General features: G+C 36.0%; 2 protein-coding genes across 5 annotated transcripts in view; both read left to right on the forward strand.

The window, feature by feature from the left end:
- Nucleotides 1-8,616, forward strand: part of slc4a4b (solute carrier family 4 member 4b) — a 47,072-nt gene extending 38,456 nt beyond the window's left edge. Inside the window, exons 19-27 of one of the 4 annotated variants that reach the window (XM_043234320.1) lie at nt 65-243; nt 1,236-1,308; nt 2,495-2,563; nt 3,225-3,332; nt 3,439-3,504; nt 4,647-4,808; nt 4,904-4,997; nt 6,357-6,424; nt 6,720-8,616. In XM_043234320.1, coding sequence (XP_043090255.1) covers nt 65-243; nt 1,236-1,308; nt 2,495-2,563; nt 3,225-3,332; nt 3,439-3,504; nt 4,647-4,808; nt 4,904-4,997; nt 6,357-6,388 — 783 coding nt within the window. In that variant the 3' untranslated portion in view covers nt 6,389-6,424; nt 6,720-8,616. Of the gene's footprint in view, nt 1-64; nt 244-1,235; nt 1,309-2,494; nt 2,564-3,224; nt 3,333-3,438; nt 3,505-4,646; nt 4,809-4,903; nt 4,998-6,356; nt 6,425-6,715 lie in introns of all 4 variants that reach the window. The other 3 variants (XM_043234319.1, XM_043234321.1, XM_043234318.1) reach the window with 3 other exon arrangements.
- A 3,050-nt stretch (nt 8,617-11,666) lies between these two features.
- fpgs (folylpolyglutamate synthase) lies at nt 11,667-21,193 on the forward strand. The gene is made up of 15 exons (XM_043234360.1): nt 11,667-12,182; nt 13,705-13,833; nt 14,737-14,790; nt 14,868-14,932; nt 15,313-15,427; nt 16,313-16,390; nt 16,610-16,671; nt 17,750-17,852; nt 17,922-17,999; nt 18,076-18,220; nt 18,287-18,367; nt 18,473-18,623; nt 19,578-19,653; nt 19,758-19,824; nt 20,599-21,193. The coding sequence occupies exons 1-15, from the start codon at nt 12,036-12,038 to the stop codon at nt 20,973-20,975; spliced, it is 1,728 nt and encodes a 575-aa protein (XP_043090295.1). The 5' UTR covers nt 11,667-12,035; the 3' UTR covers nt 20,976-21,193.
- The last annotated feature ends 218 nt before the right edge of the window (nt 21,194-21,411 follow it).

A 21,411-nucleotide genomic window follows, 5' to 3' on the forward strand; every position in this document is an offset into this window, starting at 1 on the left:
CGGAGAACCGATCATTCACTTCAGGTAACGAGCGTTATTTCTCTCTCTCTCTCTCTGAGTGCAGAAGGGAGCCGGGTATCACCTGGACCTGTTCTGGGTCTCCATTCTCATGATTGTGTGTTCGTTCATGGGTCTGCCATGGTACGTGGCGGCGACCGTCATCTCCATCGCACACATAGACTCCATCAAGATGGAAACGGAGACCTCAGCACCCGGGGAACAGCCCAAGTTCCTTGGAGTCAGGTGAAAATCTTAGCTTAAGCCACAGCTGTAATTTAGCTAGAAAAAAACGCGATTACAACGTCAAGAGGTTTGTCCTTCTTCACTCAAAAAACAACTAATTAAACAAGTTTTATATGCCTTTATATGGAACCGCAGTTTTGACCAATGAGATTTCAATATGGGAGGGGCTATGCAGCATAATTTCAAAAAATGATCAATAAATAGACCATCAACAACCAGCATAATATGGTTGACCTGTATGGGGTTTTATATGCCTGGTACTCTACATGGAATGTGGATAATCTAGATTGTATAATGCATAAGTCATCATTTATAAATAAAACTAAAAGCGTAAAAATGCATATTTGTTAACTGAAAAAACTATTAAAAATGTAACTTTTTTTATTTCAGCTAATTGCTAAAGTTGCTGCTGACTTTCTCTAATTTTTACTTGAATTGCTAAAACTACATTAGCACTTTACTGTAAGGTTTCATTTGTTAACATTAACTGTAGTTAATTAACTCTTAGTTAACACGGACAATTCTCATATAGCATTTATTAATCTTTCTGTTAACATTAGTTCATGTATTCTGGATTAATATGAATATCTGTTAACTAACATTACCAAGGTTAATAAATGCTGAAAAAAAATGTTCATTGTTAATTCATGTTAGTTAATGCAACCAAACAAATACTTTTAACAAATGAGACCTTCAAATCATAATAATAATAAAAAAATAATAATAATAATAAAAATATCAGTAACTACATATTTATTATCCATTATCATTTATTATGCATCAACGAGACTGACATTAAGAGAAGGCATCACTCCTTTTTTATCACGCAAGCAGACGTAATGCTAAGAGTATCTTAAGATGACTGAGTATCTTAAATGTTCTGATAGGTCAGTTTATGACTAGTAATATGTTGCTTTATTGTCACATGTGTTTTGAATCAGTTCACATGAGTGTTGCTCATGCTTGTTTTGTTGCTTGTTTCTCTCATGCAGGGAGCAGAGGGTCACAGGAACAATGGTCTTTATTTTGACGGGTCTGTCGGTCCTCATGGCCCCCATTCTGAAGGTTTGAACTTTCATATTTATTCAACTTTTTTTTTGCATGTTAAAACTTATCTTTCTCCAGGAGAATAAGACCGAGAGGTTAGAGAGGTTTAATAGTGTTTAATGCATGTGTGTTAGCTTCGAGTTCAGGTGTGCTGCTAAAAGTTGACAAAACATGTTTTTTTAGCACATAAACATATTTATCCGTTTCTTTCTCTTCTGGGAAAACAGACCACAAATATGAATGACTCATGTCTCTGGCTTGTCAAATAGCAGGATCATAATTCATATCTGTGATGTAAACAGAAGTGTATTCTAGAAAATATCAGTTGTTTCTACAAAATATTTCTTTGGGTATTGAAAAACAATTCTGGTTATTTTTCTTAAGTGAATTTAATATATATAATATTTAATAAATATAGGATTTGTATTTCTATAGCCCTGTATTCAAACTTGATTACTTTAATGTGTGACAAAATGGTTAAAAGTGGTTTGATTATCAAAAAAACACATATATATATATATATATATATATATATATATATATATATATATATATATATATATATATATATATATATAAACATAAACATAAACATTTACTGTGTGCATTATTTGTAATAAAGCTAATATTTAATACATTTCAATTAATACATTTATTTATTTTTAAATATTTTATATGTTTAATGTTTATATAGGTATATATTTTTTGTGCATTATTTATGAATAGTACTTTCTTTTCCTATTGGCTGGAATCTCCAAGGCAGCATGATATAATTATAATGAATTATAATGATATAAAAAAAAAAACAAAAAACCACAAACATAACTATATAATTTTTCAGTGTAGTTCCTGCCCCCTACTGGACATTTATTTTGTAGACATCAGTTTGATAAAGGATATTGGAAGAAGTGGGAAAAAAAACTCATACCAGGATGTAGAGGCTTTCATTTCTGTGTGCTTTCTGTCAATAACACAAATTCTTTTTCATAATAAGCTGTTTGCGTTGATCATATCCTCTCCTTTGGAGTGTATTATGTTGACAGGGTTAGAACCGGGGTGTGTTTGGTGGATACTGCTTTTGTCTGCGTGTAACCTTTGATTCTGTATGTGTCTACAGTGTCTCGCTCTGTGTCTTTGAAGTCAAACTGAAGCGCTATTATTCATAAAGCGCTGTAATACGGTGTGTTTGTTTTGATCCCCGCAGTTCATCCCTATGCCCGTCCTGTACGGCGTGTTCCTCTACATGGGTGTCGCTTCTCTCAATGGTGTCCAGGTGAGTTCATGCAGCTCAGCCAGTGTCATGTTACTGGTCGACAGAAAGAGACCCTAATCTTCCTGACTACCTGATCTCCGCTGGAGCCTGGGAACCTGGCCGGGTCCAGAACATGATCTGAGTTCAGGAAATTTACTGGATTTTTACTGGATAATTCTAGAGGTTTCAGGACAGATTTGTGCAAAATGTGCATTTGTTTAACTGTTACACCTCATTCTGACCATTTAACATCTTTCTACGCAGAAATAATCTATATTTTAGATTAGGTAAATATTCTATTTTCCATTTTTAATGTTTTTTATGTATTTAGTATATAAAAAACAAAGATATTACATTTTGGTTTTTTTAAGTTAAATTCATATATATTATATATTTTAATAAGATTATAATATAATATAAATAAAATATAGAAACAAAGTAGAATTTAAATGGATTATATATTATTTTATGTATTTAGTTCTTGTTTACTGTGTGTACTATGAATATTTATTATGTATACGTACACTCACATACAGCATATATTTTGGAAATACTTACATGCATGTACATTTATATAGTTATATTCTTAGATTTTATATAATAAATAAATATATTTAATATATAACCAACATATTTGCCTCTGAATAAGTTATGCATTTTTTTTTTGTGTGCGTGTCTGTAGTTTATGGATCGTCTCGAGCTCTTGTTGATGCCTGCAAAACACCAACCAGATCTGATCTACCTGAGACACGTACCGCTCCGACGGGTTCACTTGTTCACCTTTATACAGGTGTGTGTTCTTGTGTGTGTGAGTGTCACATGCCCGGCCTCCTACAGGGCTCAGATCTATAGGTTTAGAGCAGAGTATGCATGATGAATGTGTGTCTGTTTTTTAGGTGCTGTGTTTGGCTCTGCTGTGGGTGCTGAAGTCAACAGTAGCAGCCATCATATTTCCTGTGATGGTGAGTCACAGTTCATTCAGTTTAATGGTCAACCTATTGTGCAATACACACAGAACTGGATAGATTATACTTTTTAGCATTAAAAGGTCTTTAGTATGAAGAAGGTTGAGGTCTTTTTGCTGTTAAATCTTTAAAAGATATAATATACTTTTATATAAGTATAATAAGTTTTATATTTTTAATAATATTTGGGCTGAAGCTTAGGCTTACTTGATTATCCGTGTATATATATATATATATATATATATATATATATATATATATATATATATATATATATATATATATATATATTTATGGTTATTATTGTTAATTGTTTTTTAACAATCATGCTCAAACGTCTCAAATATGATCATTAGGCTTTTGGGGAACATTTATTCTTCTCTTAATAACCATTGTATTACATCGCATTGTGTTTTTATCATAAAACTAGTATTTAAATATCATCTTACATTGATACATAAAGAGTGAAAACTGATATTTATATGCACTTTATGCATGCAGTATAATATTTTTTTCAAATCTAATACTTTTAATACTGTTATAAAGACCTCATTGACTTCTGTTAGAATTTTTTTTTTTTTGATCACATGAATGTCAGAAACTGCATCGAATTGCATATTTATTTTGCTCATTTTGGGCCTCTGAATAAGCTATATTCTCACTATATCACACAATATGACCCTGATGCATTAAATATAACAATCAAAACACATGACCCTGGAGCACAAAACCAGTTTTAACCAGTCTACATTGTATGAGTCAAAATAGTTTTAATTTTAAATATATTAAAATTTAATTTTGGATTATTAATATGCATTGCTACTTGCATTACTTTATTCGGACAACTTTAAAAGGTTATTTTCTCCGTATTTAGATTTCAGATTTCAAATGATTGTATCTCAGCCAAATATAGTCCGATCCTAACCATACATCAATGAAAAGTTTATATATTTCGTTTTTTAAAAATGACACTTAGGACTGTTTTTTGTGGTCCAGGGTCACATATATGACTTACTTTTTCTCATTAAACTTTCTATAAACCGTTCCACTTCCTAAAGAAATACTTTTATTTCCTGTGAGAGTCTACACAGGGCCAGTCATCACACATCTGAGAAAATTCTCCTTCTGTTCTTTTCCAGATTCTTGCTTTGGTCGCGGTGAGAAAGGCCATGGATTACGTGTTCTCGCAGCACGATCTCAGTTACCTGGATGACGTCATGCCCGAGAAAGACAAGAAGAAGAAAGAGGACGAGAAGAAGAAGAAGAAAAAGAAAGGCAGCATTGACAGCGACATGAACGACGTGAGTCTCTCTCTCTCTCTCTCTCTCTCTCTCTCTCAGTGTGTGTTAGAAACAAGTGCTGCAGTGGTAAGAGTGTCCCACCCCTGCGTTTACAGTCGGATTTTCCAGCCAATGAGAACGTTCCCAGCATAAAGATCTCCATGGAGGCCATGGAACAGGAGCCAGTGCTGGGGGAGAAGCCCTCAGACCGTGAGTAAACACGCAGGGTCTCCCTCCACCTCGCGCAGGGGCTCCAGCCGTCACTCTGTCCTCTTACTAACTACTTGAACAATGGCCTCTCCCTGCCCTCTCCTGGCTGTCGTCACGCGCTCCTCCAGAAAACATCTCTGAATCCCGTCTTTCTCTTTGTTTACGCTGTTGCTTGGTTTCCTGGTCCGTGTGGATCAATACCAGATAACACGCGCTTAATCACAGAGTGTACTTTATGCATTATTAAAGTCAACATGCAATCAAAATGGACCCTGTTTACTTTCCTAATGCGTGTTCCTGGTCTTTTCGTGTGCGATTCAATGCAAATGTTAGTCTTTTGATCCGCCTTTGAAGCAATTCGCTTTTTGCACTTATCTCCCCAAGCTCCTGAAGTCTCCATGCTCTATAGAGGTGGGAATTACGTGGAATTTAACGATTAACGATTTCAGGTCCGTAACGGCTGTGTTGACGATGCGCTTTGTTAATTATTGTGAGAGAAACTGCACGTTGTTTAAAAAACAATTCCTATTCAAACTTTAGATTTACTTTTAGGCTCTGTGACTTTTTTCCCATTCATTTACCCATAAACTTTAATAACTGTATTTTATTAAACAGAAAGCATATTAGAACGATTTCGTAATCAACCTTCAGATGCTGTAAGGTTTTTATTCATCCAAAGATTACTGTTATTAATAAACACCGTTCTTTTGAACTCTCTATTAGAATACATCCTAAAATAAATGTGTTGTTTTCACAGCAACTGTTTGGTAATATTAAAAAATGTTTTTTTAACACAAATCCGGGATATTAGAATTATTTCTGAAGGATTGTGGGATACAAAATAATTTTTAAATTATTTAATTTTTAAATAATTGTTAAGTTCCAAAAGATTTCTGTTATGAATACAACTTTTTTTTTTTTTTTTTACTTTCTATTTATCAAAGAAACCTTAAAATGTATTAGTTCCCTGAAATATAATGCAGCAAAACTGTTTTCAACATTGATATTATATTTTAACATAGATCCAAATAGAAAAAGTTAGTCTTTTTGATCTAATAAATGCAACCCTGGCGAGGGTTATCAACTCAGAAGTAATGAAAAGGTACTGAATCATCTATTTAACATGCTGTTTCATTCGCAAGTGTCACATTACAGAAGTAAACTGGGTCTCATGTTGACTTTGACCTGGTGGTTTTTATCTCTGCATTCCCTGTTCTTTACTACCTCTTTTAATTCTAGCCTCTAACCAATCAACTCTTCTTTTCAGCGCCTTTATGTTAACCCTTTATGGTTTGACAAGTCTGCCATGTGTATGCGTGTATGCATATTAACAGCAGCACATGTGTTTGTTTCTCATAGGAAAGCCCATGTCCTTCCTCACTCCCTACTGATGGAAAGCACTTTTTCCTTCCCAAGACTGTGTCAAGGTAAATCTGTGTGTGTGTGTGTGTGTGTGTGTGTGTGTGTGTGTGTGTGTGTGTGAGAGAGAGAGCTTGTGTGCACATGTAGTCTATAATTACCCAGCTTAGATCAACATGAATTCCATGCTGGCTCAGGCTGGTTTATGGTGGTTAGTGCAGGTCAAGCTGATGAAACTAGTCTTAATTATGGTAAAATCACTGCAATGCATCGGCAGACCAATCAGTTATTATTATGCATGCCTGCGAGCTGTGTGTTAGCAATCATATCTAACAGCTCTCCCTTTTGCTTTATCCCAGTCAGGATTTAAACCCCTTTAAGAAGATGGTGCCTCAGATCAGAATCGATTTGGACCCCGACAACAACAAATTCTTCTGGAAAACCCCAGCCTCCGAAACGTCTCTTTAAACCCTCCTGAAAACACTTTCACGCGTACACGTCCAGGTCCAGATGATGGTTTGATCAATCAGCTAAACAAACAAAAAAAAACATGACGAATGTTTCTTTTTAATGTCCAAAAAAGACAAATGTCGTTTCAACACTAAAATAGCTGCACAAACTCTTTACCAAAGTTTTTTTTTTAGCTCCTCGTTGTGTTCTTTTGGTGAGCAGTACTGCTGGAAAGTAAAAAAAAAATTTTTTGCTATCAATTTATTTTTAGGTTCTGGGTCCAGACTTCATTTTTAAACTTTAATAACTGTATTTTACGAAACAGAAAGCGTATCGAAATTATGTCATAATCAGTCTTAATAACGTAGAAAATAGTTGTGTGTAAAACGAAATTTTTTAATAACCGCACAATAATGAGCACATTAGATCAAATTCTCAAAAAATACCAACGAACAAATTCAGTTTTCTACGGAAGCCAAAATAAATTAATAAAACTGGTAATTGTGACTTATTTCATTTTAAAAGGCCGCAGTTACCTTTATTTTTTTTTAAATTCCATAAACTGGCTTCCATAGTTTTCTTTGATACTTGTAGTATTTTTTTTTTCTTGTGAAACTCAAACCTTTAGTCTTTTAGAAGTGTATTTAAACGTATATTAATACTAAACCACAATGGTGGCTGTACCTATTTATCCCAGTAAGGGAAACCGCAGTTTTAAAGACAAAAATCTTTCCTGTTCTTTACAAGACACTTAAAAAAAGTGCGCAACACTCGATATGAATACCGTTTTCTAGTTCTACCTCTTATAATGGACTGTAGGTGCCAGGCACTCTGTGTTTGAGTGAAGCGTTTCTCTATGCAGTATGTAACGGATGTCAACGGCGATCTTAAAGTCACGTGACGGAAAGAGCGGGAACTACGCCGGATGCCTCGTGACTAAATTCCCTCTGCCCTTTGAACTCTTTCAAGATCTCTTTCTTCGTTCGTAAATGAAATATATAGCAGGGCGGACACTTTTAATGTGATCGCATTCGATGCATTTACTATGAAGCGGATGATTCACGGTGATTTTATTATCCGGATATTTTTATTGTACCTTTTTTTTATTAAAAAACGAAAAGAAGTAACGCTGTAGATAGCGACGTCTTTTATACTGAGATGGAGCGTTGAGAAGGTGTGAGGACTCGATAAATGCGGGAGCGAGTGACGGCAATAAGAAAATGTCCTTGCTTTTTCGCGTGGGAACTTCAATACTGCCATGAAGACAGATCTCTTTCTCTTAGGTTCAGCACAAGGATAAATCTGGTGTAGAATATTTTTTAAACATCACAACATATATATATATATATATATATATATATATATATATATATATATATATATATATATATATATATATATATATATATATATATAAGCCTATATAAACTCCACAGTCGTTAAAACTTGAATTTAGAGACACGAGTCAGTGTTTGTACATAAATCTGTTCATCATCACTGATCAACAATGTCTTCCATTTCTTTTGATTGTATCGCATTGCCTGTGCATTTTCAAGGACTAAACCGTTTTAGCCAGATGCATGCGTAGTGTGAAATGGTGTTTTCATAAATCGTTTCTTTTAGACGCTGTTTTTTAAAAAACCTCTTGAGATGTATTTATTGTCCTTGATTATTTTCTGGAAGCTGTCTTACTCTCTGATTATGACGCTACAGGCAATAATGAGATTAACAGTTGATCGCTGTTCTGTAAAAGGGAATCACCCTGTAGCACTGTGAGGCGATGGGCAAATTAAAGCAATTATTAAAACTCTTTCTGGTGCTGTGATGCATTCGGATTCTTCATGTCTGCTTCAGGCGTGTGTGTGTGTGTGTGTGTGTGTACTTCACTACCCAAATGGCACGAGGAAGCCATTAATGATTTAAAGCCATAATCTCGAGTGACTTGCACAAGATTTTAGTCACCGTATTTAATTTCTGACAGGAATGAGAACGAGGCGTTTAGCACGATGTTCACGAACTAAAAAAAAAGAAAAAAAAAACATTATTAGCCTAAATCTTTATAAAATACGTCATTGTAAAAAAAACAAAAAAAAAACAGTTAAATAACTGTGTTAAATTCAAAATAGATCAAATGGAGTTGTAATCGATTTATATGAGTACGTATAAGTAAAAAATAAAATATTTACACAAATTTAACTAAAGGAAAAAAATGTCAGTCAAACGATTAATCGCGATTAATCACATACAAAATAAAGGTTTTTGTTTACGTAATGTATATGTATGTATACTGTGTATGTTTATTGTGCATATATAAATACACATACAATATATAGTCTGCAAACATTTACATGCTTATAAATTTATATATATATATATATATATATTTATATTACACTTAAATAAATAATAATAATAAAAAAAAAATATATATATATATATATATATATATATATATATATATATATATATATATATATATATATATATATATATATATGTGTGCACATTATGCACATATATTTTATTTATTTTTTAAAAAACATTTATTTTAGATGCAATTAATGGTTTGACAACACTAAAAAAAATAAACCTTTCCGATTCCCCCCCTGAGGTCAAAGGGCTGCAGGCCAAAGCCAAACGGCTCTACGTAACAAAACCTGAAATGGGAATCTGGGTCTAATCTGGATAAAAGCCCAGAGGCCAGAGACACCGTGTTCTAGTCCTCGTAATCTCTCACCTTCAAGTCGTTTTTTAGAACTGCAATGATCTCCTTCGATGCCTGTCTGAACGCTCTCACAGCTTTCTCATTCCTTGCACTTCTCCGACCAAACCTCGGCACACTCGTAAAGGCTTTCAAGCACATGTTTCTCTGAGATAAACCGTGCTTGCATGCGGATAAACGGCCGGTCATTATCTAAATCGCTCTCTATCACCGCGCGAGCATCTTCCAAGAAGATAGCCAGAGCCGAAATTCGCATATTTTCCATTTCGGTAATTCGGGATCTCATCACGGGAATGGATTTAGCGGGTAATGAAGCTAAAAGGCTCGTCACACCGGACTAAATGTCATCACATGCTTGGACAACTTTAAAACGGAGTCGTTAGTGATTGCTTTGATCATCTCCGGATATGTGGCCTTTCTCACGAAGTTCACCTTCTCTGGACGCACATCTGCTCTATCAACCCTAAGGTCAAAGTCCAGCAATGACCTCTGGGATGAGCCAGCAACTTCCAAATGAGCTTTTGCAGACTCTTCCTTCCACATAATTGACTTAAGGACGCTCTGCATTGTATTTTTAAAGTATGCTCATAGAAAGGGCCTCTAATAGCGATCATGCAGACATTTTTCTTGCATTGATCTGCTGACCACTATGCCCTGATACTAAAAGTAGCCTAAATGTATATTTGCATTTGAAGTGGAGTAAAAAAAGTGAAAAAATAATATGTTATCAGCTTTATAAGTAACTTTTATTGTTTAAAAAAACCTTAAAGAGTATGTAGCTCCACACACCGCTCTAAAAAGGATCAAAATTAAACAATTTCAACCATATTTGTTTTAAAGGTATATGACATTTTACTCTTTATTTTTAAGTAAGTTTACTACAATTGAAGACCTGAACAGTCAAGTTGAATATATATATACATATATATGTGTGTATATATGTATATATATATATATATATATATATATATATTATATGTGTGTGTGTATATGTATATATGTATATATATGTGTATGTATATATATATATATATATATATGTATGTGTATATATATGTATATGTGTATATATATATATATATATATATATGTAGACTATTTAAACACTTTCAAGTCAGTAAGCCCAACCTAATGAACAATGTCACTAACAGTCCGAAATTTCACAAACAGTTTTATTTTTAAATATAAATCTGTAAATGCATGCATCTGTGTGGTGAATACAACAGTCGTGCATGGATCATCCTCTGTCTTCTTGCGACATCTACTGGACAAATCTGTGTGATATTAGTCATGTTTCAATGCTGTTTAGTGCAGGTTGTGTGGATAGTACACACAGTTATATCACTACAAGAAGCAAAGCATATAAACATAAATAACCTTATAAACATAAATGATATTTTTTAAGTAAAAATGTAACTATAAAGCTCAAACTTGATATCCGATTTACTTGATAATCTTTTTTTTTTTTTACTTAATCGAACAAAGCAATCACTACAATCTGGTAGAAAACGCACAACGTCTTAATCAGACAACAGACAAGCATCATAACATAAGGAGAGGAAAGAAAGCAAATAACAGATTTTCTATTAAATTGCAGAGATTTAAGGCAGTCATTTTCAAATTTAAGACATGGTTCCTTGTGAAATACGTAGAAATTTGGAAGACTTTTCAGGAATCTGTTCTTACGGAAAAAGAACTTCACGGAATAAGAATTAATAATTCAAAAAGCAAACTAAATAATACATTTTACTTTGTTAAAACGTGTAAACTTAGTTAATAACCGGTGATGCAAATCTTCCCAAAAGGCACAGGTAAAGGAAAATGTCAAATATTTGCTTTTAACATCTTAATCTTGTCCTTAGAGAAATATTACATTTTTATTTGAAGAAAAGAGATGTAGTTGTTTGTTAAAAACATTCCGGACTAGCGTATTGGATACATTTATGTACGTAATCGAAAATCCATTCGCTATAAGCTGACGAACACAATATTTTGAGAAATATTACAAGACATCCGAAATATATATTGCGGGATACGTGATTATTTAAAAATGCTTTTCTATCCAGTTCTGTCCGGTAGGTGGCGGTGCTGCGCTATAACTGAGAGCGCGCATGCGCAGTTCGCTGGCTCTTGAAGACAGCTGACACGTGAGAAGCGTTCAAGCAGCGCTGCATGGCAACTTAAGAGAAATGCCGTTTTTTAACATGCGCTTGTGTTTCTCCGAGCCCATTAACACGCAGCCTGGTTAAAACAGCGGTCTGAGTCGACAGCGAACCGGAAATGCTACGGTGTCTAAACGAACCGCTCGGCAGCTTCTTGACTTTTTAAAACCGCCTTCAAATCACAAACCGTCATCGGAAGTCTCCGTTTAATCGAACGCGCCGAGGGTAAACAGTAGTGAAATCTGCACGGCGCAGCGGGAAGGAGGCGTGGCATGACGCTGGAGTTCCGTATTGACAGGAAAACTCCCCAAATTAGGAGCTGCTTCCTGCTCTCTCCGGGCCACCATGCTGCGCCTGTTCCGCGTACTGGAGCGTTTACGCGCGTGTAGCGAGGTCTCCGCGCGCAACCGACACTGGACCAAAATCACCGAGCTGTCAGTGAGGCTGTCCAGCACCAAAGCGGCTCCGCGGTTCCGAAGAATGGACTACCAGGTAACGCGTGCTGCGTCCATATGTTGCGAGTGCTGTATGCGTGGACATTGTTACCAGTAATTGAGTTTGTGCCTTTTTCTTTGGACTTTTGGCTGGAAGTTTAATTTTGTGGGCTCGGTTAAAATAGCGCGGTAAATCCAGCGCACGCGGCTGATTCATAAGTGACAGTTGTTACATCAGCCGTTACAGTTTAAAATCAAAGAGCGGCATTTTTTTCCGCGTAAATGAGCGCGTGGCCAGAGCGCGTTCACTTGAAGTTAATACATATCTTTATGGCAAGCCGTGTAACATTTATCTATAAGTGTTGCTAGCATTAATTTATGAGATGCTATTATTTTTTATTTTGCTTCTATTCACAGGTAGTTACAAACGGTTATAACAGAGCGCAAATTGTTACCAATAACAGCTGAATAGAAAAACATCACTATTCGGAAGATTGCATAAATTAGTGTTTAATGAAAAATCGTGTAAATATGTCACATTTACTAGTGTCTTAAAAATAGACACGAGTGATTTTGATCAATAGCTGTCAAAACAGCTTGCCATACATTCCGCACACTTTCATAAAGGCCATGTGCTCGGGCAGCCATAACTGAGGATTATGTGATTGTAGAAAAGATTCGCTTGTGCTCATTTTTAAGATTATTATATCTCTTACGCTTAGGTTTTGTTTATTAGAGAATTAGGCGACAGCTGATACAGTAGATGTCAAATCTGACCCAGTGTCGTTATTCAGGGTCACAAAAAATGTACTGGTAAAATTGCTAACATTTGTAATATTGGCAAAATGCAGAATTAGTCACTTTAATAAAGTTTTTAAAAAATCTAGGACATTATTTATATAGATGCTCTTGTCAAAGTTTTGATTTTATTAAACCCAATTGTGTTATATTGGAAATATGGATCGTAAAAAATAAAGTTAGTAAAATACCAGTTACTCAATGCTCATTTTTTATGTTATTATATAGTTATAGTAGAATAGTAGTTTTGTTTTGTTTTTGTTTTTTTAAACATGAATGTATCTTAATATTCACGTTTACTACACAACTCGCATATGACATTAATTTGTAGAATTTTATTTTTAATAGAAATTTTCACCAGATTTATTATGGCCTGCCTTGACTTTACTAGTCGGGTATGTTTTGTTAATAAGTCATTATCAATATATTTGGTTATATTTTGCATCGTCTGATCACTCACTAACCAACCAAAACATTGGGAATCGGCAATAAAGCATATTACAACTGACAAATGAAAACCTAATATGATTGTACTAAATAAACCAGATATTCTGGCTAAACATTGACTAAATATTATGAAAGAGTTCAGAAGTTCAGTGTTTGTTAGTAAAGCCTCGTTTGGTGGCGGCTAAAGCTTCACGTGGACATCTGGCTCGTCTCTGAATGTCCGCTCAAAATGACACTCGGGTAGCGAGTTATCGGCCGGTTTGGTGAGCTCCAGAGCTGGTGTTTGAGATGGCATGAAGTCGTTGAGATCCTGTGGCGTTATGAATGTTTTTCAGGATGCGGTTTGCACGCTCAACACGCTCCAGACGAACGCCAGCGCTCTGGAGCAGGTGAAGAGAGAGAGGGGTCATCCTGAGCTCCAGATGCAGGCCATGAGAGGCTTCCTCCAGCGAGCAGGACTCAAGGTATAACATATGTGGCACGACCACTCTCGTTATATGACGTTAGAAGTGCTTTTATATCACGGTAATTGCATTATATAGACCGCATTTGATAGATCGCTATTTATGTCAATAAATCTGCTGTTATTTGTGCATTTTGATATCAGTCTCAGCCAATAATCATCCCTCCTTGTCTGATTAGGAGAGTTGATTGATAGCTTAGTCAGTGGATAATAAGCAATTTCAGTTTTTTTTTAAATTCATTAAATATTTTTAATGAATTAAGTCGAAAAGTATTGACATTTTTAAATATCAGTGTTGTTACATGCATCAATAAATCACAGCGTCTGTAAGAGCATTGCTTTAGACGTTGTATTTTTGTATATTAAATAACTAAAAAATTGTAAAAAAAAAAAAAATTTCCCTTTTTTGGAAAATGATTTTTGTTTATTATAGTTTTTATTGCATGTTTTTATTTGTATATTTTGCATAGATTTAAATGGGCTCTTTTTCATTTTCTGCCTCTAAACAAATATTCCAACCTGTATTTTAATTACAAAATAAATATAATAAATGGTTTCTATAATACTTTGTGATCATGCCTTCACCCGGATCTGGTGAATTAAATTGCAACTTTAATTTTGTAATAAATAAACAGGTGTGATTAAAACGCTTATTTAACAGTTGAATTAAAAAACATAGGCTCAAAAATCTAAATGACAAATTATTTATACATTATAGCGACTGTAATTGTAAAACTATTCTAAAACGCATATAACTCATGTTGATCCAAAAACAGCTAAACTCTAAACAGCTAAACAAGTTCTTCCTCATCTTGCTTTGTTAAAACATGTTCATGCCCGTATTTTAATTAGAATGTGTTTTGCAAGTAGCTGAAAAGCGCTGATGTGTCCTGTTTGTCCTCAGGTACAGGAACTTGATCGTCTGAATATTATTCATGTAACTGGAACAAAAGGAAAGGTAAACTTTTTCACCGAGCAGCTAAACACTCCATCAAAGTTCAACCAAGTGCTCAAAATATTTTTTTGTCTTCTTAGGGTTCAACATGTGCCTTTACAGAACAGATCTTGAGAAACTATGGCTTCCGGACTGGATTCTACAGGTATTTTAATTAGTCTAAATAATTGTTTGGAGACTCTTGTAGGAGCGGCTGGGTTTTTAAGTCGCTGTGAGTTTTTGCGTAACTGTTTATTCATGCATGCACATGTATACGAGTTCATGCTGAACTTTGCTTGATCTGTCCGCTCAAATAAACCAGTTCTTTGAGGAGAGCTATGTGCCGCGTCAGTATTGCCTCGCAAATGACGTAATCAGGTTTGTTGAACTTTAGCTAAAGCTTAATGATTTATGTAATCACTGCCCGTTGTTCGGCGCAAGACCGTTTAGGGCTTAAACAAACACCGTAGTAAAGTAGTCGCATTGTGTTATCTTTATTGTGCGCTTTGATTTGTGCGTTGTTTGTTTTCTGCGCCCTCTCTTTAGTTCGCCTCATTTGGTGCAAGTGAGAGAGCGAATCAGAATTAACGGGCAGCCGATCGGAAAAGAGCTCTTCACCAAATACTTCTGGCAGGTGTATTGTCGACTGGAGGAGACAAAGGTGAGACGGATGCTGAAGTCGGTGTGTAGTGAAGGCGCATTCGCTAATTGAGCGTCTTCTCAGGTTGTGAATATACCAGACCATTTTGGAAAATGAATGGTTAAAAACGGCTCAGTCATGAATTATGACGGTTAGGACACAATCCTGAAAACATAACATATGGTGATGGTGTGAAACATGTTGATATGTGAAGGCTAGCCGATCACAATAGTGATAGCGATTTGAATAAATTAATATTTGCATGTATTAATAATTGCATAATTGAAGAGTGTACTTGCAGAAACAGGTAACCCTTTTTATACATTTTCAGAAATTTTTTTTTTTTTATGTTGCCATGTTTTTGTGTTAGCTAGTTGTTTTAAAAGTTTTTTTACCTAAACTTTGATTGAGATTATTCGAATTTTAAAAAAAAACATGATTTCTTTGAATTGCTTAAAACGGAGTTAGCCGTTTTGACAAGCAAACATACATATACATAGTTTTATGAATGCTTTTTAATGCTAGAAACCTTCAGGGAAAGAATATAATTAAACAAAATTGACAACATTTTCTGGTGTGTTTGTGAAGAACTGGTTGTGTCTTAACAGAGAGTTTTAATGCTTTAATTCCTATGAAAGCAGTGTGTGTTTCTTGCTTCCGTCACATTCACATCAGTTCCATGTTAATTGTGTTAAGTGTAAATGCTAGGCATCTGGTCGCCTTAATTGGATAAACGCAACAGCATGTCAGTCATGTGAGGAAAGAAACCGTGTCGTTTGTTCAAACACCAGAACCTAAAATGTCTAAAATCTACATAGATGTCCTTCATAAATGGCAATATACAGCTCTGATAAGAGTGATATTTAAATGCTGTTTTGATCATTACGTTTGTTTTTTAATTTGCAGGATGCCCATGGCGGCAGCATGCCTGCTTATTTCCGCTTTCTCACCATCTTGGCCTTTCATGTGTTTCTGCAGGAGAAGGTGAGCAATTTTACCGAAGCGTATCATTTTATGAAGGCAGCTGAGCCCGTATTGAAACTTACAAACCAGATCAACTAATTTGACGCTGTCCTGCTGGTGTTTTAGTACTCTGTTATCAGCTTATCAGCAATGTCAAAGTTTAATTATTTTGTCTCAGAGATGGTTGACCTTTTATTATAAATCACCTAATTCTCGGTCGGTGTCTCCTCCTCGGTGCAGGTTGATTTGGCCGTCATTGAGGTTGGGATCGGTGGAGCGTATGACTGCACCAATATCATCAGGTACCACAGCACTGTTCGGCCTCGTTTGTACCGCCTCCCTCCCGTCTGCTTCAGTGCAGCGTCTCTAATACTCTCTTTGTGCCACATTATTCTAGTGTGACCTCCATTTAATCTCCATTTGTTTGGCTTTTCGTAATTGAAGCGTGACACATTCCTCTCGTATCAGCCAATCATTGATCCCCATTCTTTGTGAGGTCGATCCTATCAGTCATGATCCTGCCTGACCACGTGAACCAATCAGTGCTGTGCGTTTCATATGAACTTCCCAATAACAGCTAATAATGAGAATGCAACTTTTAGAAACACTTTCACTTTAGTGCCACACAAAACCTTTCTAAAGCGTTAAAGGAAAAGTTCACTAATTCAACAATGAATCCTCTGCAGTGAATGGGTGCCGTCAAAATGAAATCCATCAAGGCATTTTTAACAGTCACATCTGAATCGGGAGAAATAGCATATACATAGACCAAACAACATTTTCAAGCAAAAATGGTACAAAAAGGTCTAAAGTATGTTGGATTGTAGAGACATTATTGATGGACGGGAGTGGTGAGGATTACTTGTTTTGTCATCCGTTTGAACTCTCATTCTGACGGCACCCATTCACTGCAGAGGATCCATTGGTAACATTTCTGATCTACATCTACACTATATGGCCTGAGCATGAGTGCATTTTTAGCCAAATTTTCATTTTGGGCTTCCTTTAACAGTCTTGAAACCTTTACCGCAACCTACGAACACTTACCAATGGAAAATATAAATGCAGATCGACTTTTATAAGGTTTTTCATATGTGTTCTTACATGCAGCCTTATAATATTTTGTAATCACCCAAGTGCTACACAACTGAACCTACAAATCCTGTAATTATAATGGGAAGGTTGTCCAGGGATTAAATGACATGGTTAAAGTAATGACAAGGATGTGTGTATCATATCTATGATTATGAACTATCCCAATGGATGTTTGGACTCATTGTTTTATTTTTGCATTTGGTGATGCAAATGGGATAGAAATTATAAGCTTCGCTTTAAAGGTGATTGAGGTTTAATTTTGTACACGTTTCTGTTTTTTTCTAGGCGTCCCTGGGTGTGTGGCATCTCCTCTCTAGGCATAGATCACACCAGCATCCTGGGGGACACCATTGAGAAAATTGCCTGGCAGAAAGGAGGAATCTTTAAGGTCAATATTTGTGGCTTTTACGTGAAAAAGATTTCAAAACCGGGTTTTCAATGAATGTGTTTATTGCAGCCAGGAGTTCCCGCGTTCACCGTCAAGCAGCCCGATGGACCGATGAAGGTGCTTCAAGAACGAGCGGAAGAAGTTGGGGTGAGAAATGCACAAATGTGCACTTCAAATGCAGAATGCAGTTAATGTGCTCACGTCGTTCTTATTTCTCTCTCAGTGTTCGTTATCAGTGTGTCCCGATCTGGAGGAGTATCAGAGCGAGGGTTCGCTCATGTTGGGTTTAGCCGGTCATCATCAGCGCACTAACGCTTCTCTAGCTCTACAGCTCTCGCACACCTGGCTGCAGAGACACTTCCTCACAGGTGCGTGTTTCTGGGTTAGTTCACTCGTCTCGGTTTGTGTTTTTAATCCTCTTGTTTGTTCCTCAGATCCTGCGTCATCGTCCCCAGTGGAGTTCAGCGGCGTGAGTCCAGCTCCAGCCTTCCAGCCCAGTCCTGCGATGATCAAAGGTCTGTTAAAACACACCGTACGGTTGCAAAATTACTAAATCACAGTCTTTGGAAAGTTCATGGTGCATTTAGCAGCTGTAGTTAATATATGTGATGTTTTCACAGGTCTCGCGGAGACTGAGTGGCCCGGGCGCAATCAGACGCTAAAACACGGTCCTGTGACGTATTTCCTGGACGGAGCTCATACCACACGCAGCATGCAGGCCTGTGTCCGCTGGTTCAATGACATCGCACCACAACATGAGAGAAACGCTGGGTGGGAAGACCTTCCTCCTTTTAATTTCTGCCATTAAAATCTCATCCTTGTGTTGTTCCGAACCCGTAAGACCTCAGAAACACAAATTAAGATATTTTTGATGACTCCCAAGAGCTCTCTGACCCTTTGTAGACAGCAAGGGTGCGACCACAAAGACGGTAGAGAAACGTAACAAGGACTTTGGTGAATTAGAAAAAACAAAAGTTGACTTCATAATATTAGGGTTGAACCACCGTTGTCAGTTGGACTATTTTTAACAGTGTCCTTACTACCTTTCTGGGCCTTGAACGTTTCAGTTGTGTGTCTGTGCAGAGACAGAGAGCTCTCAGATTCAACAAAAAAATAAATAAAATAATTAATTCAAATAATTAGTGCTGTCAAATGATTAATTGCGTCCAAAATGAACGTTTTTGTTTACTTAATATATGTGTACTGTGTTTATTTTTATATAATGTATACAGAAATACACAATCATGCGGTATATAGTTTGAAAATATTTGTTTTTATATAATTTATATTATTTATACATTTAATATATAAATGCATTTAATTTTTAATATATAAATATAATTTACATGCATGTGTATATATATATATATATATATATATATATATATATATATTATTATTATTATTATTATTATTATTATTATTATTTTTTTATTTATTTAATTTTTGGGTGAACCGTGCCTTTGCTGCAAGGTCATGGGTTCCATTCCCAGAGAAGCTTTGAACTGATAAAAGAGAAAGACATCTGCATAATGCAACTGTGCAAATGTAAATAAGTGATAAAATGATCTGTTTTTTTAAAAAACGTCTATGATTTTAACTATAGATTTGCATTTAAGCCTTCTAGATTTAAAGAAAATCGAGAATATAGTGAAATAGTGTAAGAAAATAGTGGTTCTTGAATTGTGTGAATCAGTTAAATTTGATCGATCTTTGTGTTTATAGTGGTCCGGTGTTGAGGGTACTCTTATTCAACGCTACAGGAGAAAGAGACTGCGCCGCTATGCTCAAACTGCTCACAGTGAGTTATTTCACACTTCTTCTTTTTTTATCCTATTAATCTCCACAAATCAAGCCAGACTCGTGTTTGTATTATTAGCACCTAACGCTTGTTCTTTGTCTTAGCCCTGCCATTTTGATTTCGCCGTGTTCTGTCCGAACATCACGGAGGCCATAGCGACCTGTAATGCAGGTAAGAGATGCTTCCAGCCACCGTCCTGTGTAAGAGATCCAGACGCAGAAGATGATATGAGGTCTAGTCAATCAAGAGAGGATATGGCTCAGGACCACATTTTTGGTGATTTTTAACATCCCAGTTTTAAGATGTCTCTAGAGCGTTCACCCACTGGGCAACATTCTGTGCAGGAATTTAACTTTTAGCATGAAGTTTGATAAAGGCTTTTTAGATTTTACCTTTGTAGATGTATTGGCCAAAATACAGTACAAACAGGCTATCCCAAAAACCATTGAGATAGATAGATATATAATTTTGTTTTATATATAATTTTAATTTCTTAAAAATACAATTCAAGTGAATATACATGGTTATGTATTACATTTGAAGAGTCAATTTGCAAAAACTGATCGTGTTTTTTTTTTTTTTTTTAGTTAATCTCAGTCAAACCGCCGTTGGGTTATTTTTATTAGGTAAAACGTAACAGTAAAAAAAACATGACTTTTGGATTTTTTTAAAAAGTGCGTTGCCTGTTTTTGCAAATAAACAATTTTTAATTTATTAAAATATTGCAGGAAGCTTTTATATCCAATATGTGTTAGCATTTACATTTTTGTTGCTTTTTAGAATATTGATGTGCAAAATTTTGTCAGACTATTAGTAGGAAGTCTCCCTGGTGCTGTTATGTTGAGTTTTTGAGAGATTTCTGATAATCAGTATTGTTTCATATAAATTTTGGTTATAATGCTGCATTACAAAGTCTGCATTTTAGTAACACACTCTGTCCTTCAGACCAGCAGAACTTTAACGTTTCTGTGGAGAACATGCTGACACGTTGCCTGGACAACCAGCAGAGCTGGCGCGTTCTGAACGGCCAGGAGGAGAAGCCAGAGGCGGAGCTTCTGATCGGAGGCGGCTTGCCATTGGTGGCAGAAAGACTCAGCGACACGCTGGTGTTTCCCTGCATCCTCAGCGCCCTGCAGTGGATCAGTCAGGGAAGAGACTCGGTGCTGTCGGACCCGAACAAATGTGTCATACCCGTCAAACCTAGCATAAACGCGAAAGCCACTCCGCTGCGAGAGGCAGTAAACATACACGTTCTCATCACAGGGAGTTTACATCTGGTGGGAGGGGCTTTAAAACACTTGGACCCTTCTCTAAACTCATAACGGATGTGCACGTGTCTGCGGTGTCAGACGCCCAGCAAAACACAGCAGGAGCGCCACCTAGTGCCTGAACCCTCTGTCTCTGGTACTCGCCCGGAAATGAAAATTAGCTGAAAATGTACTCGCCCTCAGGCCATCCCGGAAGCACACTGCATTTGGAAAAAAAAGTAGCGTTACGTCACTTGCTCAGCAATGGATGCTCTGCAGTGCATGGGTGCCGTCAGAATGAGCGTTCAAACGGATGATTAAAAACGTCACAATAATCCACGCCGCTCCAGTCCATCGGTGCATGGCTTATGAAGTGAAAAGCTGCATGTTTGTATAAAAAAAAAAAGTCATAAAGTGTCAAAATCCACAGACGGAACTGTTTGATCTGTGCCTATTTTTCTCCTGGTTCACATTTTCAGTGTTAAAGTTAGAAGACTCGCATTTTAGCTTT

The sequence above is a fragment of the Puntigrus tetrazona genome, unplaced genomic scaffold (genome assembly GCF_018831695.1).
Source record: "Puntigrus tetrazona isolate hp1 unplaced genomic scaffold, ASM1883169v1 S000001111, whole genome shotgun sequence".
NCBI classification, from domain to species: domain Eukaryota; kingdom Metazoa; phylum Chordata; class Actinopteri; order Cypriniformes; family Cyprinidae; genus Puntigrus; species Puntigrus tetrazona.

Coding starts and splice junctions, on each gene's coding strand:
- fpgs (XM_043234360.1), top strand. CDS start 12,036: ATGCTGCGCCTGTTCCGCGTACTGGAGCGTTTACGCGCGTGTAGCGAG. Junction 12,183..13,704: donor TCCGAAGAATGGACTACCAG/GTAACGCGTGCT, acceptor AATGTTTTTCAG/GATGCGGTTTGCACGCTCAA. Junction 18,000..18,075: donor AACGAGCGGAAGAAGTTGGG/GTGAGAAATGCA, acceptor TTTCTCTCTCAG/TGTTCGTTATCAGTGTGTCC.